This window comes from Poromitra crassiceps (genome assembly GCF_964638095.1).
Source record: "Poromitra crassiceps genome assembly, chromosome: 28".
NCBI classification, from domain to species: Eukaryota; Metazoa; Chordata; class Actinopteri; order Beryciformes; family Melamphaidae; genus Poromitra; species Poromitra crassiceps.
The window spans coordinates 17,383,778-17,407,245 of NC_139651.1; the positions used below are offsets into that span (position 1 = coordinate 17,383,778).

At 44.1% G+C, this 23,468-nt stretch overlaps 1 protein-coding gene across 1 annotated transcript in view; it reads left to right on the forward strand.

Annotated features, from left to right (window-relative positions):
* Nucleotides 1-3,274: 3,274 nt before the first annotated feature.
* kif13ba (kinesin family member 13Ba) overlaps nucleotides 3,275-23,468 on the forward strand; it is a gene marked incomplete at its 3' end in the record, with an annotated part of 76,429 nt that continues 56,235 nt past the window's right edge. The window contains 3 exon segments of the mRNA XM_083662302.1: nucleotides 3,275-3,379; nucleotides 3,609-3,968; nucleotides 15,798-15,891. Of these exon segments, the coding sequence (XP_083518428.1) occupies nucleotides 3,899-3,968; nucleotides 15,798-15,891 (164 nt within the window). The 5' untranslated portion in view covers nucleotides 3,275-3,379; nucleotides 3,609-3,898.

Consider the following 23,468-nt stretch of genomic DNA (forward strand, 5'->3'; position numbering starts at 1 on the left):
AAAGCTCACAGCGAGCTACAAACTTCAGACATGACAGGACGTAATGTAACAGCATGACATAACATAAACAAACAAATAATGTCAGAAATAACAGATCAGCCTCATATAAACATGAACAAGAAATAAAAAGTATACATATATTTCTATATGTAAAGCCATGAGAACATGTAGCCTATGTATACATGTATAGATGTATGTATACATATACACAAAAGAGGATGCCACGCCTCCTTGGAATATAATGTAACCTTCATTCCACCTCAGAAGGTTAGGTAACATCTTGACTATTGTAGAAATGTATCATGTGTTGTTGGGCTATTTTTTTTTTAATTCATGGCAAGAAAGCTTCCACAAGGCGAAAAGTAAAAAAGTGTCCCATAATACCTCTATTCACCCTAATTAAAACACTTTACACCACACTTTATGTAGCCTAGTTACTGTTACTGTACTACATTTTTACAGAGGTCTAATACTGTACCCTTTTGGGTAACACTTTACAATAACGTACACAAATCCTATAGTAGTTACTGATAAACGAACCATTAACTAATCGCCAGTTAATCATTCGCTAATGAAAAATTTGGCATTAGTTTATCACTAGTTAATCATAGTTAATGAGTAGGTAGTCATTAGTTAATGATTAGTATCTAATTTCCTGAGTAGAGTAGTTAATCAGTACCTAATGATTACTAAATTTCAGCTCGTGAATAGAGTAGTTAATCATTACTTAATGATTCCAAAATGTCAGTGCGTGAATGTATTAGTTAATCATTAGTTAATCATTCATTAATCTTTTTGTGTACCCTATTGTAAAGTGGTGCATCATACTCAGTAGTTTATGAATACTGAATCATTACCTGTCCATTAGTTACTCTTTTCGCACCCTAATATAAAGTGAAAGATATCCTTATCAAATAAACACTCCCTCCAGGTGAGATTCGAACCCTGAACCCCAAGATTGTTAAATTGTAAGTCTGGTTCTCTACCATCTGAGCTAACCAGCCTGTTACTTGGTAGAGCCATACTATAGGTCTGTAGAGTCAGAGACTAAGTATTATATCCTATCCACATACTACTTTCTGTTCAAGTACTTATAGTTTTTAAGATATATTCCACCCAAATACTACCTTCTCTCCAAATACTTATAGTTTTAAAGGTATATTCCATCCAAATACTACTTCATGTCCAAGTACTTAGGTATGTTTCAGCCAAATACTACTTATGTCTAAGTACTTGTAAGCAGTGTTGGGAAAGTTACTGAAAATTGGTAATTAGTTACAGTTACTAGTTACTTCTCTCAAAAGGTAATTTAATTACTTTAAAGTTACCAGTTACTTCAAAGTAATTAGTTACTAGGGAAAGTAACTTTTGCGTTACTTTTAAAAGTCCGCTTCGATTGTTATTAATGCACACATTATGTTAGTGTTGCTGTGCCACAGTGTGGCATTGAACATTTGCTTATTGGGGAGGCTTATAGCCTATCAAGGTCCTTAGCCTCTGGGGCTCTGGCTGCAGCTCTTTCCCCGGACTAGGTCTGAGGATCAGAAACTGGGTAATCCTCTGAAGTTGTCCGTTATTTTCATGTCCTAAAGTAACTAGTAACTAGTTACTATTTTAGTAACTGTAACTGAGTTACTGAATTTGAAAAAGTAATTAGTTAGATTACTAGTTACTGAAAAAGGTAGTTAAGTTACAGTAACTAGTTACTTAGTAACTAGTTACTCCCAACACTGCTTGTAAGTACTTGGACAGAAAGTAGTATTTGGGTGGAATATACCTTTAAACTATAATACTTGGTCTCAGGCTCTACATTCAATAGTATGGCTCAAACAAGCAACAGGCTGGTTAGCTCAGATGGTAGAGAACCAGACTTACAATTTAACAATCTTGGGGTTCAGGGTTCGAATCTCACCTGGAGGGAGTGTTTATTTGATAAGGATATCTTTCACTTTATATTAGGGTGCGAAAAGAGTAACTAATGGACAGGTAATGATTCAGTATTCATAAACTACTGAGTATGATGCACCACTTTACAATAGGGTACACAAAAAGATTAACTAATGATTAACTAATGATTAACTAATACATTCACGCACTGACATTTTGGAATCATTAAGTAATGATTAACTACTCTATTCACGAGCTGAAATTTAGTAATCATTAGGTACTGATTAACTACTCTACTCAGGAAATTAGATACTAATCATTAACTAATGACTACCTACTCATTAACTATGATTAACTAGTGATAAACTAATGCCAAATTTTTCATTAGCGAATGATTAACTGGCGATTAGTTAATGGTTAGTTTATCAGTAACTACTATAGGATTTGTGTACGTTATTGTAAAGTGTTACCCCCTTTTGCCCTGCCTGTTTTTAACTTGTGCATAGCTTTCTTTTTTGTGTATGTGAGTACTATGAGTGCAAAGCAAGCCAGAGAATTCCTTGTTTGTAGCCTACCTACATACTTGGCCAATAAAACTGATTCAGATTCTGACATGGCTTCATTTTGAAAGTTGTAATAGGAAGTGCTCCGTGCTATTAATAACAGCTTTACACTAGTGTAGCGGAAGTGTCACGTGATTTTGGGGGACAGACGCAGACGGCACACAGCTGTAACACATTTTTCCATGTTTTAACCAAAGGAATGACGGCTATTGTTTGCGCAAATTCTTTAAACGTGGATCATTGGCAGAGTCTAAACCGGACAGCTGACGACTAGCCGCCCAACCTGACCCGTTACTTGATTTGCTTTATTCGATCGTTCAGTCACAGTCAGTCGGGTCGTGATGATGGGAAAACACCGGGTTAGTGGTCGTTGCAGCTGCACACAGAAGACAACATAAAAAAGGTTTGGAATATGAAAATATTAAGAAAACATAAATGATGAAAATTAGACGTATATGTTATACACTAACTAGTAGCCTACATTTGGTTACCTTTGGTTACGCCTTGGTTACCCTTGGTTACATAGTTTTTGAAAGGAGTAATTAATTTTGAAAGATTTATGACAATCCCGTCTCCGTCTTCCCCTGCTACTAGCTTGACCACACAAAACACAACTAACTAAGCAGAAAACACAAGTGAAACGTTACTGACCCAAACAATTTCTGTCTGACTTGTTCTGACTTCTGAGCATTCTTCTGGTTCTGAGCGACAACTTTTGTGCGCTTTTACTTTGAAGACGAAATCTGCCAACCGGAAGGGTGGGTGCTGGTAGCTGCTTGTAGCTCGCCACAGGCAGGAGGACAGAGCGGATTCCATTGGAAAGCTGTAGTGTAGGTAGGTAGCTAAAACGGCAGTAAAAAAAAACGAGGGGAATCGTTGGCTTGTATAGTGTCGGTTAACGATGTCACCTCTGGGATGAATCCACCACGGTATGTCGGTTAAATGCTGCTTAATGTCTGGGTACGTTAATGTAGTCATATGGTAGGAAAACATGAAAACATGCTCCTTTCCTCCTCTCCACTTTAGCCTCCCTCTCATTCTTCCAGGCAAATTAGCAGGCTAGCCCGTTTGTGTTTTGTCTCAAGATAGCATGTGTTTGCTCATTCTAATCCACCAGCTGATGTCATATCTAACCTAGCTAAACCCTCTCCCCTCCAGCTCCCACACCTCTGTGGAGATACATGATTAGCCTGGACGATGAGCAGGAGCAGAGGATAAGAAGAAGAAGCAGCGGCTGGCTGCCTGGCTTCCTGCAGGATTTCCCCAGGCTGTTTTGTTTGATTGTGGAAATGCCTGGTCTGTGGAGGAGCGGCGGCACTGAGCGGAGCTAGCTGGCCGACTGTCCCCGGCTAGCAAGGCGACGTTTCCAGGCTTTTGGATGACTGTTGAGCCGGGGAGATCATCAGCACTACTACCTACTACCTTCTCTCTCTGTTGAAGGAGTCAGGATGGGGGAGCCCAGTCTGGACGACGCCAATGTCAAGGTGGCTGTTCGTGTTCGGCCCATGAACAGGAGAGGTGAGGCTCTCACACTGCTGTCACAACACACTGAGGGGGTTATGGGTCATCAACTGCGTGTCAGATTAGAGATATTATGGATAGATTGTATCTCGGATTAATGAGATTATGGGTAGACTATCTCAGATTAGTGAGATTATGGGTAGACTATCTCAGATTAGTGAGATTATGGATATACTCTCAGATTAGTGAGATTATGGATAGGTAACCGTAATACCTATCCATAATCTCACTAATCTATACCTGATCTGAATAGATCTGAATAGGAATCTGAGATACCTATTTAGGTGATTAGTGAGGTTATAGACTGTATCTCAGATTATTGATATTATGGATAGACTCAGATTAGTGACATTATGGATAGACTACTGTATCTCAGATGAGTGATATTATGGATAGATATCTCAGTTTAGTGAGGTTATAGACTATCTCATATTAGTGATATTATGGATAGATATCTCAGATTAGTGAGGTTATAGACTATCTCATATGAGTGATATTATGGATAGACTGTACGGCTGGGCGATATCGACAAAATCAAATATGACAATATTTTTTGACCAAAAATACCTCAATATCGACATTGCAACAATTGTCTGGTGACTATTATCTATCCTTATACCATGGTCTGAGTGAATACTCGATTCTGATTGGCTGCAAGGTGTCCATTAAAAAGTGATATTGTACAGTGATAATGGACACCTAGCTAAATGGTCTGTTCACCGTTCATATCAATGCGCCATAGTTTCATCAGTGTTATCAGGAGAGCAGTTTGAGCTCTATACCCCTGTTAAGGGTTAATATGACAATTTTGGATGTTGAGAAAAAAATTGACTCGGTCAAAGTAAGTATTTAAATCACCCCTGCGTGCTCAGTTTATCAAAAATAACTCTTATTTACTATTTTGATTTTCGTTTCGGAGATTTTTAACCTCGCGTCACCAGGCTCTTCTCGGCGACAAAGAGGATATTTCCCTCGCTCGTGCACGAGCCCGGCCTTTGACACAGAGAGAGAGAGAGAGAGAGAGAGAGAGAGAGAGAGAGAGAGAGAGAGAGAGAGAGAGAGAGAGAGAGAGAGAGAGAGAGAGAGAGAGAGAGAGAGAGAGAGAGAGAGAGAGAGAGAGAGAGAGAGAGAGAGAGAGAGAGAGAGAGAGAGAGGAGAGAGAGAGAGAATTTTCGTTTCGGAGATTCCCTCTCCTGAGAGAAGCCGGCTCTGTTCAACTGTCAAACCTCCTGTTTACAACTTGCAGCAACCAGCAGCCAGGCGCTCTGGGAGAGCGCGCGCTGCCTCTTATCACTGATACAAATCAAGGGGTCCACCCGCTATGCACAAATCAAGTCAAAGAGGAAAAAGACGAGATCAACAAAAAGAAAACAACGCAATGGGCAGTTAACAGCAACACACTGAGAGACGTCCTTGTACAAAACATACCTGGACTCCAACATACTGAAAGCAGATAGTTTTCACTCTACTCCTGCCTCGCGCCATTTACGTCTTATAAGACCCGCAGACGTTAACGCAGAGAGTTCTCTCTGCATGTCACCACATACAGCCCCCGCTGCTCTGTGTTACTTCCTGAAACTCGATCGCTCTTAAATGTTAATATACTTGGCCAATACGTATCTATCATACAAAATAAAGCAAGCTGCCAAACGGTAATGTCTTCATTTAATGTAGAACGCAAAACATCGTTAAACCCGCATTCCTGTGATAAAGTTAACGTTTGAGTCGGCTTTAAAACGGAGGGTGGTGGAATAGTGGGAGGGACTATTTTATTTCGTGGAAGACTGATTTACAGTATGAATAACAGACATTTAGCCATTTAGATTGCTTTATTTATTACACATGGAAATATAAATGACTGGTCTTATTGTTTTGTTGGCAAGTGACCATGGTATAAGCGGGTTAATGCACTTCGAGGTGTACATTATCACTTTTTAAGGGACTTCGCGGAGGCAACCATCCTCGGCTTCGCCTCGGACGGTTCACGCCTCTCGCGTCGTCCCTTAAAAAGTGATAATGTACACCTCGTCGTACATTAACCCTTACATAATATCACAAATAATAGAAACAGCTAGAACAGCCAGTCTGCTAAATACAGAAAATCACATGACTTTATGCAGCCTTTAAAACCAGGAAAAGGCAACACATCACAAATATCACCTATCCCAAATCTAAGACAATATTTAGTCTCACATCACGATATATCACTGCATCCCAGACTCATATTATGGATCGATTGCATCTCAGATTTATATTATTATGGGGATACTGTATTTCAGAGTGACTAAGACTATCTCAGGTGAATGTTATGGGACAGACTGCATCATATCAACAGAGCACTCTTTTGGCTTCAGTGTGCCTCGTGTCATTTCCTGGGAAGACTGAGAAACACGCTGCCAGTCAGAAATCACCATCCATTAGTGAAATGAGCTGCTGGAGGCTGGAGAAGCTGCAGAGCGACTGCAGGGCTCTGGGCAGCACATGGTCGACTGCAGGCTCTGGGCAGGGTTGAGGGTTTCCCTCATGGCTGCCTGTCATCCAGGCTCGATTGAAAGCTCTGCTGAGATCTACGTTAGTGTCTGGAGTGGACAGGCTCTTCACTGTCTCATACCCATCAGCCAATCACTGCATGACCTGCTGCAACAGTAGACTCTCCAGTCTAGGCTCAGCCAGTAGATTCTATTGATGGGATATAATAGCATTGGACAGGTTCGGTTGAATAGGGTCAAAATGCAAAAATACAAAATCAAATGTGGAGTGTGGAAGAGGCAGTATTAATGCACTGGTTTCTGTGGGGTCACGAGCAAGATGAGGAAGAATACTGTTTTAATTTCACTGTTTCACTTGGTAGGAATGAGCGGCACAATGACAGACATCAGGACAGAATGCATAAGGCCATGTTCACATTACAGGCAAATCTGGTCACTAAAGTTCACAAATCAGATTTGGCCTCCTAGTCTGAACATGGCCTAAGGCAGGTGTCTTTTCTAATCCGAGGTTTGACTCTTGGCACTGTGATCCTTCCACCAGCACCACATTTCCTTTCTACACAACAGTGGTTCTCAACCTGTGGTACCTGTGCCACTGATGGTACGCGGGGCTCCCTTCCTCTCATACCTTCATATGGTGGTCATTTCTGAGGTGGAACTTGGTGTGAAATGGTTGAGAACCATTCAACCATCCAACCATTGGAAATGCCACTTAGTGTATCTCACACTGATCACACTTCTCCTAACATGAGACAGAGTGTGAAGGCACGCCTCCCTGTCTGCATGTGCAGCACGCTCAAACAGTTAGCTCTTTTATACGGCACATTTTCAATGCTGCACGCAGGAAGGCGGCCATGACAGTTAGGTCTTTTATACAGACAGTGTGTCTCTGTCTGTCCCCCCTTCCCTGTGTCTCTGTCTGTCCCCCCTCCCGTGTGTCTCTGTCCCCTCTCCCGTGTGTCTCTGTCTGTCCCCCCTCCAGTGTGTCTCTGTCTGTCCCCCCTCCTGTGTGTTTCTGTCTGTCCCCCCTCCCCTGTGTCTCTGTCTGTCCCCCCTCCCGTGTGTCTCTGTCTGTCCCCCTTCCCGTGTGTCTCTGTCTGTCCCCCTTCCCCTGTGTTTCTGTCTGTCTGTCCCCCCTCCCCTGTGTCTCTGTCTGTCCCCCTCCCCTGTGTCTCTGTCCCCCCTCCCCTGTGTCTCTGTCTGTCCCCCTCCCCTGTGTCTCTGTCTGTCCCCCCTCCCCTGTGTCTGTCTGTCCCCCTCCCGTGTGTCTCTGTCTGTCCCCCCTCCCCTGTGTCTCTGGTTGAAGAGGAGAGTCAGGGTTAGAGCCTCGCTGGACAAAGGCAGGAAGAGAGGGAGTGAGTGTGAATGAATATTTGCTAATGTTGCGTAATGCTCCGTGTAGCCATGGTGGCTGTGGCCTTCGAAGAACCCAGTCAGCCCAGCGGCGTAGCAACGGCAACGCCGCGGCCAATCGGCTTCCTGGGCTGATGTCAGGGCTATTGTGCCAAACCTCAGCACCGCTGGCCCGGCCCGGCCCGGCCCGGGGCAGGACCGGAGAGAAGGCCGGTGGAAAGTGGGACCAGGTTCTGGAGAAACCAGAGGCAGATGATGAGTCCATTTGATCCAATGTGACCACTAAGCAGCATCACACTTTCCCTTCTCCAAACAGGAAGTACGAGGTGCAGCACCCGGGGCACCTGGGTAATGTAGTTAGCTGCAGGTGCAGAGAGGGCAGAATGGAAAGAGCTCTCTCTCTCTCTCTCTGTCTCTCTCAGTCAGTCCTTCTGTTGAACTTTCTCTGATTCTTATGTCCTCTCACTTTCTTTGGACGCTCTTTCTCGCCGAGTCTTTTGCGTCGTCGTCTCCTCGACAGCAGAAGACTTGAGGTTAGATTCTGCTCCTGTGACCTTTGCCACCAAGTTTCCATGGCTCTGCCCCATGTTCCTCCTGGCAGGAACCAGAGTGTTCAGCCTCTCTAAGCAGTGCTCTTTCTCTCTCCAGCCTCAAGTCCTCCGTTTGTCTGCTCTGCTTTGGACTTGCTTCCTCTCTGCCACGGAGCTGTTCAGGTTGGCCCTCCCTCCCTCTGCTGTAGGGCAAAGGGTTCCCCAATGTTTCAGCACCTGACCCCCCAAAATAACGGTGCCAGAGGCTCGCGACCCCCACTCTCTCTCCCCGGACATGTTAGCCTAGCAGTACAGCTGGCTGGACATGTTAGCCTAGCAGTACAGCTGGCTGGACATGTTAGCCTAGAAGTACAGCTGGCTGGACATGTTAGCACTAGCAGTACAGCTGGCTGGACATGTTAGCCTAGCAGTACAGCTGGTTGGACATGTTAGCCTAGCAGTACAGCTGGCTGGACATGTTAGCACTAGCAGTACAGCTGGCTGGACATGTTAGCCTAGCAGTACAGCTGGCTGGACATGTTAGCCTAGCAGTACAGCTGGCTGGACATGTTAGCCTAGCAGTACAGCTGGCTGGACATGTTAGCCTAGCAGTACAGCTGGTTGGACATGTTAGCACTAGCAGTACAGCTGGCTGGACATGTTAGCCTAGCAGTACAGCTGGTTGGACATGTTAGCCTAGCAGTACAGCTGGCTGGACATGTTAGCCTAGCAGTACAGCTGGTTGGACATGTTAGCCTAGCAGTACAGCTGGCTGGACATGTTAGCCTAGCAGTACAGCTGGTTGGACATGTTAGCCTAGCAGTACAGCTGGCTGGACATGTTAGCACTAGCAGTACAGCTGGCTGGACATGTTAGCACTAGCAGTACAGCTGGTTGGACATGTTAGCACTAGCAGTACAGCTGGCTGGACATGTTAGCACTAGCAGTACAGCTGGTTGGACATGTTAGCACTAGCAGTACAGCTGGCTGGACATGTTAGCCTAGCAGTACAGCTGGCTGGACATGTTAGCCTAGCACTACAGCTGGTTGGACATGTTAGCACTAGCAGTACAGCTGGCTGGACATGTTAGCCTAGCAGTACAGCTGGCTGGACATGTTAGCACTAGCAGTACAGCTGGTTGGACATGTTAGCCTAGCAGTACAGCTGGTTGGACATGTTAGCACTAGCACTACAGCTGGCTGGACATGTTAGCACTAGCAGTACAGCTGGCTGGACATGTTAGCACTAGCAGTACAGCTGGTTGGACATGTTAGCACTAGCACTACAGCTGGTTGGACATGTTAGCACTAGCAGTACAGCTGGGCTGTGACATCAACAGCAGCAGCAGCGACCACAGCGTGGGAACAGCGTATAGGTTTAAGTTGGCGTGAAATAGTCTTATCATGATGCCAGAATTCTGACTTCAACAACAGCTGCTCAGTTTATCATGGTTTCTATTTTAAAACGACGCCGCCGTCGTAAAAATGACATGAAATGTTTTCAAATACAAAAAGTCTCTGAAAACTCTGTAGATGTTTTGTTTTTTTAATATCTCTACTACCAACAGTTCTTCTGAGGGAACTGAAAGTACACGTTTTCCTGCAGACCCGTTTTGCTGACGTGCAGCTTCTTCATGGACTGCTCTTACATACCAGCTCCAAAGCAGAGAATGTGATGATTATCCCCAGCATGATTTTCTAGGAGATATGAAACGTAATCTGTTATAGCTGTTGTTCTGACCCTGACCTCTGACCCCCCCCCCCTGCCTGTGAGGGAGGGTGGGGGGGGGGGGCAGAAATGTGAGCGCACATCCTTATCTTATCAACCAGGTTAAATAACAAGAATCTGTCCCTGACTTTCTTGTCTGGTTTGACTATAAAAAGGAGCTTCCAGGTCACAGAGGAAATTCTCCACATTGTCCCAGTTATTCAACTCGTGAGCAGAATGTCGGTGCAGAGAGAGTGAATGAGTGACTCAGTCAGCAACAGCTACTGCTGAGGTGCTCTTGAGCAAGGCACTCCACTCCAGCTGTCCCCGCGGGGCTGCTTAGTGTCCAATGGTAAGAGGACTGTGGTTGAACTGGGCAGCTCCCAGTACCAACAGACCCTTAGTGTCAATATGGCTGCTTAATTCAGGGTTAGCAGTCGATGCTAGAAACTGTGTGTGTGTGTGTGTGTGTTCAAGATTCAAGATTTTTATTGTCACTCCATGGTACAAGTATCACATGTGAAATTCTTGTGCTGTGAACTCTGTTTACAACGTGGTAGCAGCTACAGTACGGTACAGTACGGCTACTACACTATTTGTGTATGTTAAGGAGTCTCGTGGCCTGCAGGAAGAAACTGTTCCTCAAGCGATTTGTGCGTGCTTTTGGGACCCTGTATCTCCTCCCTGAGGGTAGCAGGGAGAACAGGCTGTTGTGGGGATGGTTTGTGTCTTTGATGATCTTCAGGGACCTCCTGAGGCACCGCTGGTTATACAGTTCATGCAGTTCTGGCAACTCACATCCTGTTACGTGCTGGGCCGCGCGTCTCACTCTCCGTAGCGCCCTGCGGTCCATGGTGGTACAGTTCCCGTACCAGGTGGTGAAGCAGCCAGTCAGCAGGCTTTCAATTAGGGATGGGCATTTCTAGCAAAAACACTATTCGAAATTCGCTGGCCAAATTCGAATTTAATTCGAATTTCGAAAAAAAAAAAAAAAAAAATGTAATTTTTTTTTTTTTTTTTTTTTTTTTTGTGAGTGAAATGTTGCATTGTCTCCCCTGATTCTAAGTCTACGACTTTATTAATTAATATAAAAAGCTTCTGCTGTGGATTTTTAGCTCAAACAAGCATTGCACCACTGAAGTAAAGAACATGTTACATGACATTGACATTTTTCGAAAATAAAAAACAGTTTTGACAATCATGAGTGGTTCATTAAATATTTAGTAGGCTCAGGTCTGAGTGCCAAAGGGGTGCCAAAGTCACCCCCTCTCCCTCTTCATGGGATTTCATCCGCCATTCATTTTTCCATAAACCTTGCTTAAAATGCTTATAAAAAGTGTTTTACTTGCTCAAACCAAGCGATTTGACTATACTTAGAATCAGGGGAGACAATGCAACATTTCACTCAAAAAAAAAAAAAAAAAAAAAATCGAATTTCGAATTTCAATAATAAAAGTCGACCTTGATAATAACAACGATTATTCGAAAATTCGAAATTCGATGCCCATCCCTACTTTCAATGGTGCCTCTGTAGAAGTCCCTAAGGATTTCTGGCCTTAGCCCAAATTTCTTCAGGCGCCTGAGTCCGTGTATTCGCTGTTGGGCCTTTTTGACAACAGTGGCGGTGTGGCCGGCCCAAGTCAGGTCCTGGTGGATGTTGACTCCCAGGTACTTGAAGCTGTCCACCCTTTCCACCACTGTGCCGTTGATGGTGATTGGGGGGTGTGCGCCCCCCCCCCTCCTGTAGTCTACAATGATCTCCTTGGTCTTGGAGACGTTCAGAGAGAGGTGGTTGTCCTGGCACCATTGTTCCAGGGCCCCCACCTCCTCTCTGTAGGCCGTCTCGTCGCCCCCCGAGATCAGCCCCACGACTGCTGTGTCGTCTGCAAACTTCACGATGGTGTTCGAAGTTTGAGTCGCCACGCAGTCGTGGGTGTAGAGGTCGTACCAGAAGGGGCTGGAGACGCACCCCTGGGGCGCTCCTATGCTGATGGTCAGTGGTGAGGAGGAGAGGTTGCCTACCCTCACCACCTGGCGGCGGTCCATCAGGTCCAGGATCCAGTCGCACATTGCTGTGTTTAGTCCCAGATCCTTGAGCTTGCGTACCAGCCTGGAGGGTACTATGGTGTTGAATGCTGAGCTGTAGTCCACGAACAGCATTCTTACATAGGTGTCCTTCCCCTCCAGGTGGGACAGGGCGGTGTGGAGCACGTGTGCTACTGCGTCCGCTGTGCTCCTGTTGGGCCGGTATGCGAATTGTAGCGGGTCGTGGTCCGGGGGGAGTGTGGGGCGGATCTTTGATATGACCAGCTTCTCAAAGCACTTGCTGGCTATTGGCGTGAGGGCTATTGGGCGCCAGTCATTGAGGCTGGTCACTTTCTGCTGCTTGGGAATGGGGATGATTGTCGCTGCTTTGAAGCAGGGGGGAACTCGTCGGAGGGAGAGAGACTGGTTGAAAATGTCTGTGAATACGCCTGCCAGCTGGTGGGCGCAGGCCTTGAGGACCCGCCCGGGGATGCCGTCCGGGCCGGCCGCCTTGCGTGGGTTGATACGCAGGAACGACCGGCGCACCTCATCCTGAGTGATGGTGAGAGGGTGGTCTGGATCTGTGTGTGTGTGTGTGTGTCCACATGTTGTCTTTTTCAACTGCAGTGGAAATTATGAATGAAACCTTTCCAAAAGTTGTATCATGATGATGGTACGTTTCACGGTCAGTGTGTGGCTCTCCTTCCTTCACACGTGTTGTTATTGCGCGCACGCGTGTGTGCTCACACACACACACACACACACACACACACACACACACACACACACACACACACACACACACACACAATCAATCTTGTGAGACTGTCCTCCAACTCGAGGACCAAGGTTCAAGCCTCCACCCTGCTGCTGAAGGGTCCTTGAGCAAGACACCGATGATTCCCTCGCAGCTCCAGGGCTGCTGTTCTGTTCTGTATAAGGACGCAGCGATATCAAACATTTTGGCCGATATACGATAAGCGATACTAACATTGCTGTTATGGCCGATAACCAATATTGACTGATGTCGATATGATCTGTAGAAAAACTTCTTTCTTTCTTTGTCATTCAAATCACCGTTTCTTTTGATTGAAAGTAAGTGATGAATCTATCAATCTTCTATCAAAATAAATCAAAAGCCATGTTCTGTACATTTGTGATTTCCCAGTAAGGCAGCTTGAGTCGTTTATTTTAAAGCACAGGCTATTATCACTATTATCTATTATCACTATTATCACAAGTACAGACTGAAAAGATGGCAGCACGTCACGTGGCCTCTGTAGACCACTATCATTAGTAGGGCTGGGTTAAAAAAAATCGATTCTCCGATTTTGAATCGATTTTTATTTAAATCCTTTGATATCAATTCATATGTCCAGAGATCGATTTTTTTTTATAAACATAGGCTATAATACTATAGGCTGTGTGTGGTAGTTGAAACACAGTTTCAAGTTGACGTTTATTTATGTTTGTAGTTTAAACAAAAACATAAATACTGTAGGCTACATAAATGGAAATGTTTGATCATTAATATCTACTTTTAGAAATTATATAGGCTGAAATCAAATCACTGTGCATAATTGTGAAAGTGTCTTCATTGACAGATGAAAAGGCTGTTATTTACCCTTTGTCACCACCTGGTGAGTAAATATATGTGTAACTAAAACCATTCAAATTGACAACCGGTCCACAACTTTTTTTCCCCGTGTATCTACCGGTCCTTGGTGCAAAAAAGGTTGGGAACCCCTGTGTTACATAACTGGACATGTAACATTCATGTAATTCAGGTCATGTAATTCAGTTTACAGCTCAAAAAACATGTTTTAGTATCACTAACCAAATCGATATTGAAATTAATCGAATCGGAATCGAATCGGGATTAATCGATTCGGAACCTTGTGAATTGGAATCAAATCTATTCTTGAAATTTGAAACAATACCCAGCCCTAATCATTAGGCAAGACAGATGCGTGGAGAGATTGACCCGGCTCACCAATTTCCAATCTTGTTCATGTTTTTCCCACCTTCTGCTGGTTACATGTACAGGACGGTGTTCAGTTAGTTATGAATGTCAGCTCTGAACACACAGTAAAGTGCAGTGAGTGCTTACAAAGAATCCATTTAAAATGTCTTCACAGCAGTTGACTGTTGATTGTGATGGGCATCGTGAACATGTAGGAGCATAGTGGTTATCTCATGTGTCCCAGTGGAAGCCTACGAGACAATGAGACATGCTCAGCAGCCAGAAGGATGTGTCCACGTGGACAAATCATTAGCTGCTCCTTCAGCGGAGGTGGAAATGGCCAGTTGGTGTTTTGTACGCCACGTGTTGCGTCATGATGCAAACAGTCGTGTGTGTGCGTGTGTGTGTTTGTGTGTGTGTGTGTGTGTGTGTGTGTGTGTGTGTGTGTGTGTGTGTGTGTGCGTGTGCGTGTGTGTGCGCGCACGCGCGCGCGTTTGTGTGCATGCATGTCTGTCTCTGTGTGTGTGTGTGTGTGTGTGTGTGTGTGTGTATGTGTGTATTGATTGACTGGACTGGTCCTCTGTTATTGATTAGCCTAATGGTCAGTCCAAGGTAAAAGGCCTGTGTGCATTTTCAGAGTCAGTCAGTTTTAGTCTTAGAATATGACACTGTTGAACCTCTCCATCAATAAGAATATAATATATATATTCTATAATGCAGAGAAGGCTGGGAGATCACCAGCATCCACCAGACAAATACTGGTCAATTTTCTAGGGCAAGGGCTTCACCCCCTACCCCCTACCCCCTACCCCCTACCCTAACTAGCTGCCTATTCATTGTAATTGAGTGTCAGCTACAGGCCTAACAACATGTCATCTGTGACTCAGAGCATTGAGCAGTGCAGAGCCAACATGCTGTCCTATCTGCTCACCTGCTGGCCTAAATATGCTATAAAGCCTTTACATGCCTGTGCATCAAACCCCTCGCCTGGTGAGCCTGCCGCTACGGCTGCAACTAACCATTATTTTCATTATCCATTAATCTGTCAATTATTTTCTCGATTAATCGATTAGGTGTTTGGTCTATAGCATGTAAGAAAATGGTGACAAATGTCATTCAGTGTTTCCCAAAGTGCAAGATGACGTCTTCAAAATGTCTTGTTTCGTCCACAACCCAAAGATAATATCAGTTTACTGTCATAGAAGAGTAAAGAAACCAGAAAATATTCACTTTTAAGAAGCTGGAATCAGAGAATTTTGACTTTTTTTTCTTAAAAAGTTACTCAAAACGATGAATCGATTATGAAAATAGTTGTCAATTTTCTGTTGATCGACTAATCGATGAATGGATTAATCGTTGCCGCTCTACCTGCCAGCACAGCTGGTGTGCAGCTCCTCGAAAACGTGACTCGACGCAGCCGACACAGATATCGCAAGTATAATATAATGTAGATGGGGAGATAACAGGAGAGAGTGAAAGCGTCCTTTTGGACTATTTTGATTTTGTATTCACTTTTCTTCTTTGATGTTTCATCATATGACTATTTGCTACTGAGCAAATTTCCCCCACAGAGATGATTAAAGGTTCATTCAATCTAATTGATGTGATCGTCAATCATTGCTCTGGTCAGAGCAGAGGACATCTTCAGTTAATAATGTGACGGTCAAAGCGGTCGAGGATAGCAAACTCAGCAGTTTTTGCTTTGTGGTTCAGAGAGCTGTGGTTGTAACGCTGCCTGTGTTTTCGTCTGCTCCACAGAAAAGGAATTAAACACTAAATGTGTTGTGGAGATGGAGAAGAACCAGACCATCCTCCACCCTGCAGGAGGGAACCTGGGCAAGGGAGACTCCAGGTACGTCTGTCACCGTCACTGGCTGCTTCACATCCACCCAGGCCCACCCACTTAGCCATCACACCTGTCTGATGACATCACTCCTCTCCTCTCCTCTCCTCTCCTCTCCTCTCCTCTCCTCTCCTCTTCTCTCCTCTCCTCTTGATTTTGGCTGGGTTTAATCCATCAATCTTGATTTTGGCTGGGTTTAATCCATCAACCCCAGCTAAAAAAGTGGCCGGACGTCCAATTTTATTGTAGATGGAGTGAATTATGATCTATTCAATTAGGAAGTGCGGATGGGCGATATGGCCCTAAAATAATATCACGATATTTTAGGGTGTTTCTGCGATAACAATGTTCTCGATGATATGACAAAATATTGAAAACGAAATTATTTTATTATTAATTCCAAGAACATATTTTGCAACAAAATATAAGTGTTATAGTTTTCTATTTCAGCATAAACCTGAGTTTGTCTTCAAATATGACCGTTTGTTGTACATGCACTTTTGTAACCAAACCAATCCTACACTAGTGAAGCCACTCCCCTTTTTGGAATGAACTCATGGACTCTTTCAGCCATGTTTGTTGTTGCTGTGTGTACGTCACATCGTTACTCAGCGTAACAGTGTTGTTGCTGTGTGTACGTCTCACCGTTACTCAGCGTAACAGTGTGACACGATGTCATTACATCAACAAGTCAGAATATTGCCCGTTATCACAATATCGTGATATGAATTTTTAATGATATGAATATGAATTGTAACGATTTATTGATAACGATACGATATGGCAGATATACAGTATCTTTATGTGTGTGTGTGTGTGTGTGTGTGTGTGTGTGTGTGTGTGCACGTGTGTGAAAATGAGTAACTTCATCACCTCAGTTGTAAGTAAAAAAAATAACGGAGATTATTTTTTTACGACCTTTTACAAAAGGTTCAAAATCAAAAAAGGTTCAAAATCAGAGCGTAAACAGCAGAATCTGCTGCTGCGCTGGCAGTTTGGACCAGATGAGCAGAGCCAGGATTGGCTGTCTTCTTAATGCAGTACTTTTGATTGATGGAGCAGACTACTGACACTTGCAACTGTCAAAGCCTGTCTAGGAGCTACAGACAATTCTCAGTTCGTTAAACTCCACTTCCTTCTTCAATCTGACGTTGTCTCCACTCTTAACTGATTTCCGTGGGGGAAATCCCCGAGCGGGGCATTAGATTTTCCCTAACCAATCACTAGAGGCTGTAGATTTACCTAACCAATCACTAGAGGCTGTAGATTTTCCCTAACCAATCACTAGAGGCTGTAGATTTACCTAACCAATCACTAGAGGCTGTAGATTTTCCCTAACCAATCACTAGAGGCTGTAGATTTCCCTAACCAATCACTAGAGGCTGTAGATTTTCCCTAACCAATCACTAGAGGCTGTAGATTTTACCTAACCAATCACTAGAGGCTGTAGATTTTCTTAACCAATCACTAGAGGCTGTAGATTTTCTTAACCAATCACTAGAGGCTGTAGATTTTCTCTAACCAATCACCAGAGGCTGTAGATTTTCCCTAACCAATCACTAGAGGCTGTAGATTTTCCCTAACCAATCACTAGAGGCTGTAGGTTTACCTAACCAATCACTAGAGGCTGTAGGTTTACCTAACCAATCACTAGAGGCTGTAGATTTTCCCTAACCAATCACTAGAGGCTGTAGATTTTCTTAACCAATCACTAGAGGCTGTAGATTTTCCCTAACCAATCACTAGAGACCAACGTATCTGCCTGAATATAATCCAGTGTGGAGAAAGCAGAAAACATCTCTTCTTTGAATAAATGCCTTCAGAGCAGAGGGCTGTTGCATTTCAAACTAATTGGTACTTTTAATTGATTAATTGATTGAAGTCTTGAGGAAGGAGCATCTCCCACACTGCTCTTTGCTCAGCATCACAATGTATTGATCATCACAACGTTTCCGTCCCCCTGGACCTTCATCAAGTGTGGTTTAGATTTAGAACAGCCTGGATAGCAGGCGTAGCAGCATACATCTCCTCTATAGTGGTTGCCATTGGGGTTATTATAACTTCTGGCGCACTTGACAACGGCGTTAGGCCCGCCCCGTTGTGCCATTTATCGGTGCCGATTGGCTAATCGTCAAGTCTCCCTCTCGAGCCTCGACTCTCATTGGACCCGCGTGATTTTTTCCAACATGGGAAATGGCACGTTGCATCATGCTGGACGAGGAGAAGCAGCCAACTGGGTGGAGTGGGCGGAGTCCAAGGGTCTGGAGCCCAGCCAATAGAACGTCACTAAGCAGAGGTAGTGATGACAACTGAGACGTAGCAACAACAAACAACAGAAGCAGCGTGCGTCTCTTCATGTTAGTGCTGTCTCTGCAGAGAGAGAGAGAGAGAGAGAGAGAGAGAGAGAGAGAGAGAGAGAGAGAGAGAGAGACAGACGGAGAGAATGTATACATGAAGAGATAGACTCCACACTGCACTCCTCTCTCCCCTCACTCTGTGTCGGGTCATAACTCTCCACGGCCTGACTTCCTCCCTTTTTCTCAGCCCTTCCGTTTCTGTGGCAACACAGAGGGAGGTTAACCCTGGGTCAGCCTCCTCCTCCTCCTCCTCCTCCTCCTCCTCCTCCTCCTCCTCCTCCTCCAGTGAGGAGAGCGAGGGAGACGAGGGGGGAAACCCCTCGTTTGAGGGGGGAAACCCCTCGTTTGCTCCTCCAGCATCTGTCGGTCATAAACTTCCACCCGGAGACGTTTATGTGGAGCGCCGAACAACGGCAGAGCCACCGTCTCTCTGTGTGTCGGCCTGTGGGGCGGACAAAGACTCCAGGAGGCAGCAGGCTTTCAGTCCCCCCCTCCACAGCCTACAGACACTTTTTACTGACCATGTTTACATTTAACCATGATTTTGGCAGCGTTCTGCCTCATGCCGATCTTACACCGAAAGACTTTTCAGTTGCAGCATTTTGCCGATAACGCCATTCACGCCATACGCCCCGCCGAAGCAACCGCTCGACCTACAAGTTTCATTTCGGCGTCCTTGTGAACGGGCGAAGCCGTTCACACCGGCCGCGCGCGCGTGCCTTGCTCAAGGGCACGCTCAAGCAATCGTTCAGGATTCAGTCCTATTCTTTCCATGCGTGAAGCTGCCAGGCCATGAAGTCAATGGGAGTCGTGGGCGGGTTCAAGGCGCGCCGAGAAAAAGAGAAGGCTTCTTGTGTGACCGGTTTAAGCGTCGGCTCAGCTTCAGCTTGCCTCAAGCTTCAGTTCTGCTTATGTGAAGCGCCAGGTGTGAACAAAGCTTTATGCTGACCTTTGACCTTACACCAAAAGACTTTTCAGGTGCAGCATTCTGCTTTATGCTGACCTTTGACCTTACACCAAAAGACTTTTCAGTCTTATGCTATTCTGGCCAGATTCCTCTCCCTTCCGTCCGAGGAGTCTTTTTTTTTTTTAGAATTTGCCGTTTTCAGCGTGTAGCAACGAGCTAGCGTGTAGGTTTCTGCCGTTAGCTTGCTAGCTAGTTATCTGTCAATAAAGACACTTTCACAATTATGCACAGTGATTTGATTTCAGCCTATATAATTTCTAAAAGTAGATATTAATGATCAAACATTTCCATTCATGTAGCCTACAGTATTTATGTTTTTGTTTCAACTACAAACATAAATAAACGTCAACTTGAAACTATGTTTCAACTACCACACACAGCATAATATTTTAGCCTGTTTATTAAAAAAAAAAAAAAAAAAAAACGATCTCTGGACATATGAATCGATAATCGAGGATTAAAATAAAAATCAATTAAAAATCGGAGAATCGATTTTTTGAACCCAGCCCTAATCGAATCGGTATCACTTTAAGGGTACTGGACTGGTATCATGATTTTTTAAATGATACCCGACATAGTTATTTCTCATTTGAGAAGAGGATTCTGAGAGTTGTGTGGAGAACCCTACTGTAATTTGTGGTTTAAACATTTCACAATATCATTCTTACCTCCTTCTCACATTTTCTTAGATTTCATAAATCACTTTGCACCTGCTGCCCTCCCTGGATCACTTTGCAACCACCTGGGGTGTCCTGACCTCCAGGGTTGGAGATAACCTGTCTGATAACCTCCCTGCAGCTCAGCATGGTGCGAGGGCAGTGTGTTCTAGTCTGTCTTATAGAGAGGCAAAGTGGAACGTCACTTCCTGCTTCAGCACTGTACCAGAGATTTTCACCTGCCATTTATTTCCCCATAGACATTTCGTAAAATGCTTATAAAATACTTTTACTTTGTTGAACCAAGCGGTTCAGCTAACGCTATAATCGGGAGAGAGACCATAGAACATTTCACTCGGACCAAAACTTCAAAAAACAACATAGAAAAAATAATCCAAAAAGGTTCATAGTGTCTATATTTTACTTAGATCGTTAGATTTTCTTCTATATCAGACACAGGTTTGTGTTCCTACCTGACATGTTTCGACGGTAATACTTCCGTCTTCTTCAGAGGTGTCACTAGATGGTGTGTGACGTGTCTTCATCAGAGGTGTCACTAGATGGTGTGTGACGTGTCTTAAACAGCTGATGTTGTTTACAGAGGCGTGGTCGTCCTGTCAGATTTGACAGGACGACCACGCCCCCGCTGTCATTTCGCCGTTTGAGAACGCTGCTCCAGGTGGTGGAAAGCTGTCGAAACATGTCAGGTAGGAACAAAAACCTGTGTCTGATATAGAAGAAAAACTAACGATCTATAGAAAAAATATTTTCTTTAAACCTGCATTTTTCTTACGTTTTGGTCCCAGTGAAATGTTATGCGATCTCTCCTGTTTCTAAATATATCTGAACTGTTTGGTTTGAACCAGTAAAACTATTTTTATACGCATTTTACGAAACGTCTATGGGAAAATAAATGGCGGATGAAAATCTCTGGTACAGTGCTGAAGCAGGAAGTAGGTGGTCACTTTGCCTCTCTATAACCTCCCTGCAGCTCAGCGTGGTGTGAGGGCAGGATAACCTCCCTGTGGTCTGACACCAGTTTGCATAGTGACTTCAGGGCTGTTTGCGTTGGACAGGGGAAGCTGGATGTTAACACACATTAGTGTCAGATCAGATGTGGCCTCAGCGAGGCAAACACAATCAGATTTGTTTTCTAAGACCATACACAGAAGAGGCTGACGTGTGCGTGTCCCTGTATGTTGCACTGATGTTGTACATGTTATGTGTGTGTGTTGTTTTCAGCGTGTGTGAGAGCACGCTGTTCTTATGTGTGTGTGTTGTTTTCAGCGTGTGTGAGAGCACGCTGTTCTTATGTGGCTGTTTGTGTATAATGAGTACCGGTAGATGTATCATGTCAGTAGGGCCGCCCTCGACCAAACATTATCCTGCTCGACCAGAAATCGACCACAGCTCCGACCAATCGATTGGTCGAAACGGGGTCTAAAAAAAAGTAAAAAAAACTTTTCTGTTTTTATTTTTTGCAGTGTATTTTTTGTTCTTATTTTGGGCAGTGTACTAGGGCTGTGAATCTTCACTGGCCTCACCATTCGATTAGATTTCGATTCGAGTACGATTATCGATGCATCTCGATGCATCTCGATGCATCTTAAATCGATGCATCACTTTTTTCCGCAATACATGATTTATTTTTTCTCACTTTCTTTTTTCTCACTGTGTGGCTACTTTTAAAATAAAAGTGCATTTGGAATTGCATTGTATTATGATCCATAATTAAAATAAACAACTGCATGTACTTCCATTATATTTTATTTGATTATTAAAAAATAAATAATTAATAATCGATTTTTGACATTTGTGAATCGATGCAGAATCGTGCACGTCCGCATCGCGATGCATCTTATAATCGATTATTTTTGACACCCCTACAGTGTCCTGACTACTGAGCGCACTATACCCGATAGCTGATCATTATAAATAAAAGCTATTTGCAGTGTTGTAACGTTACCGGAATGGACAGACTGATCTGCGTGCCATGCAACACCTGGCCACCTGCTCAGTTCAGAGAAAGCCTGTGCGATGGTTATGTAACGTTAGCACACGTGGTGGCATGTGTTAATTAGTTGGTAGAAAGAACAGCTAGACAGCTTTTGCGACTTATTCCAGTAACCTCTTATAACAGCCTGTCTAACATTAGCGGAGTTGGAGTGTATTTATCAACTGTGAACTGTGAGTGAAAGCGGCTGGACGTCCAATCTCACTGATGACTCACGCCATGTCCACACGGAGACGGAAGCTATCTTTTTTTTTTTCGTTTCAGAAAAGTTTTCCATAAACATGGAAACGTTTCAAGAAATGTGTGTATCCACATGAAACCACTGAAACCGCTGTAGAATAACAGAGAATAAGACAATCTCGTCAATAATGGCATACAACCTCTAGGGGAGCACAGTCTATAATGTGTATCTCACTGTAGCAGCAGCTTAAACCCTTGGCTTTGCGGGGAGGTTTGCCATGTCGATGAATAAAATGATGAAACCTACAGTATACAGGCAAATGCAGAGCTGTTCAGCAGGGCTGATGGTCTCCCTGTAGCCTACAATATAGAACGTTAACTATCGGTGACATTCCTGATATCATCCACTTCCATGATCTTTAGACATGTTGCAAACACATCCCAGCGTATTGGCCGCTCCTGCACATCACAGCACAGGCTAAATGATGCAACATAAATATACATTATATAAACTCATGGCATAAATGTGTTTTTATTGGAAAAAGTCGCGTCAAGTAAGTTAAAGTCTTGTTGAAGTGGACACGAGCGGATATCACAGACATCACAGTGCAACCGCGTGTTCCTCAAACCTCTCACTTCCCTATTCACGTTGTATTTACGAGGGCTATATATAGGGCAAGAGAGTATGTTGGTTTCACTCAGGGTTTAGATTTCACTTCATTTCATTTTGTCCAATATTAAAATATTCCAGAATTGCATGTTGTATTAAAAATAAATATAATTTCTATCTAACACGTTAAGCCTGATTTTGTTTGTGTTATTGTAAAAATGTAGCCGCCGCTAAGCCTTCTGGGAAATATCCGATGAAGGGAGGGGAGGGGTGGATGGGAAGAGTCAGCTGTGTGGAGCCCTGAGGATGTTGTAGGCTACACGCTGTTCTCCATGTCCACTTGTTGCTGACGGTGGTAATAGAGGAGCATTATATTTTGCTGCAAGATCCCCACTGCTGTAGCACGAACGTTACTGCCATTATTGTTGCTGGTGGAGAGAGGTGGGGCTATGGCGTCATCGTTTCAGGAAAGATGCGTATGGGTTGTAAACACGGAAATGCAAGGGTGGCGTCTTCAGATTTAATCACTCTGGGACCCGTTTTGAAAAATTAGCGTATACGGCCAGAACGTATAGTCCCAGAACGCGGTTCCATCTGGACGAAACGGCTATATGACAAAAAACTTTAGCGGATACACCTAAAGTCGTCTCCGTGTGGACATGGCCTCAGTCTCATCTCATAAGGTGCGCACTGCGCTCGTTAACAGCTCGTTAACAGCTCGTTAACAGCTGATGGTGGCTGCAACGTGTCCATTGTTTGCGCTGATAGCTGAGCCATTTAATTGTTAATTCCATCACTCTGC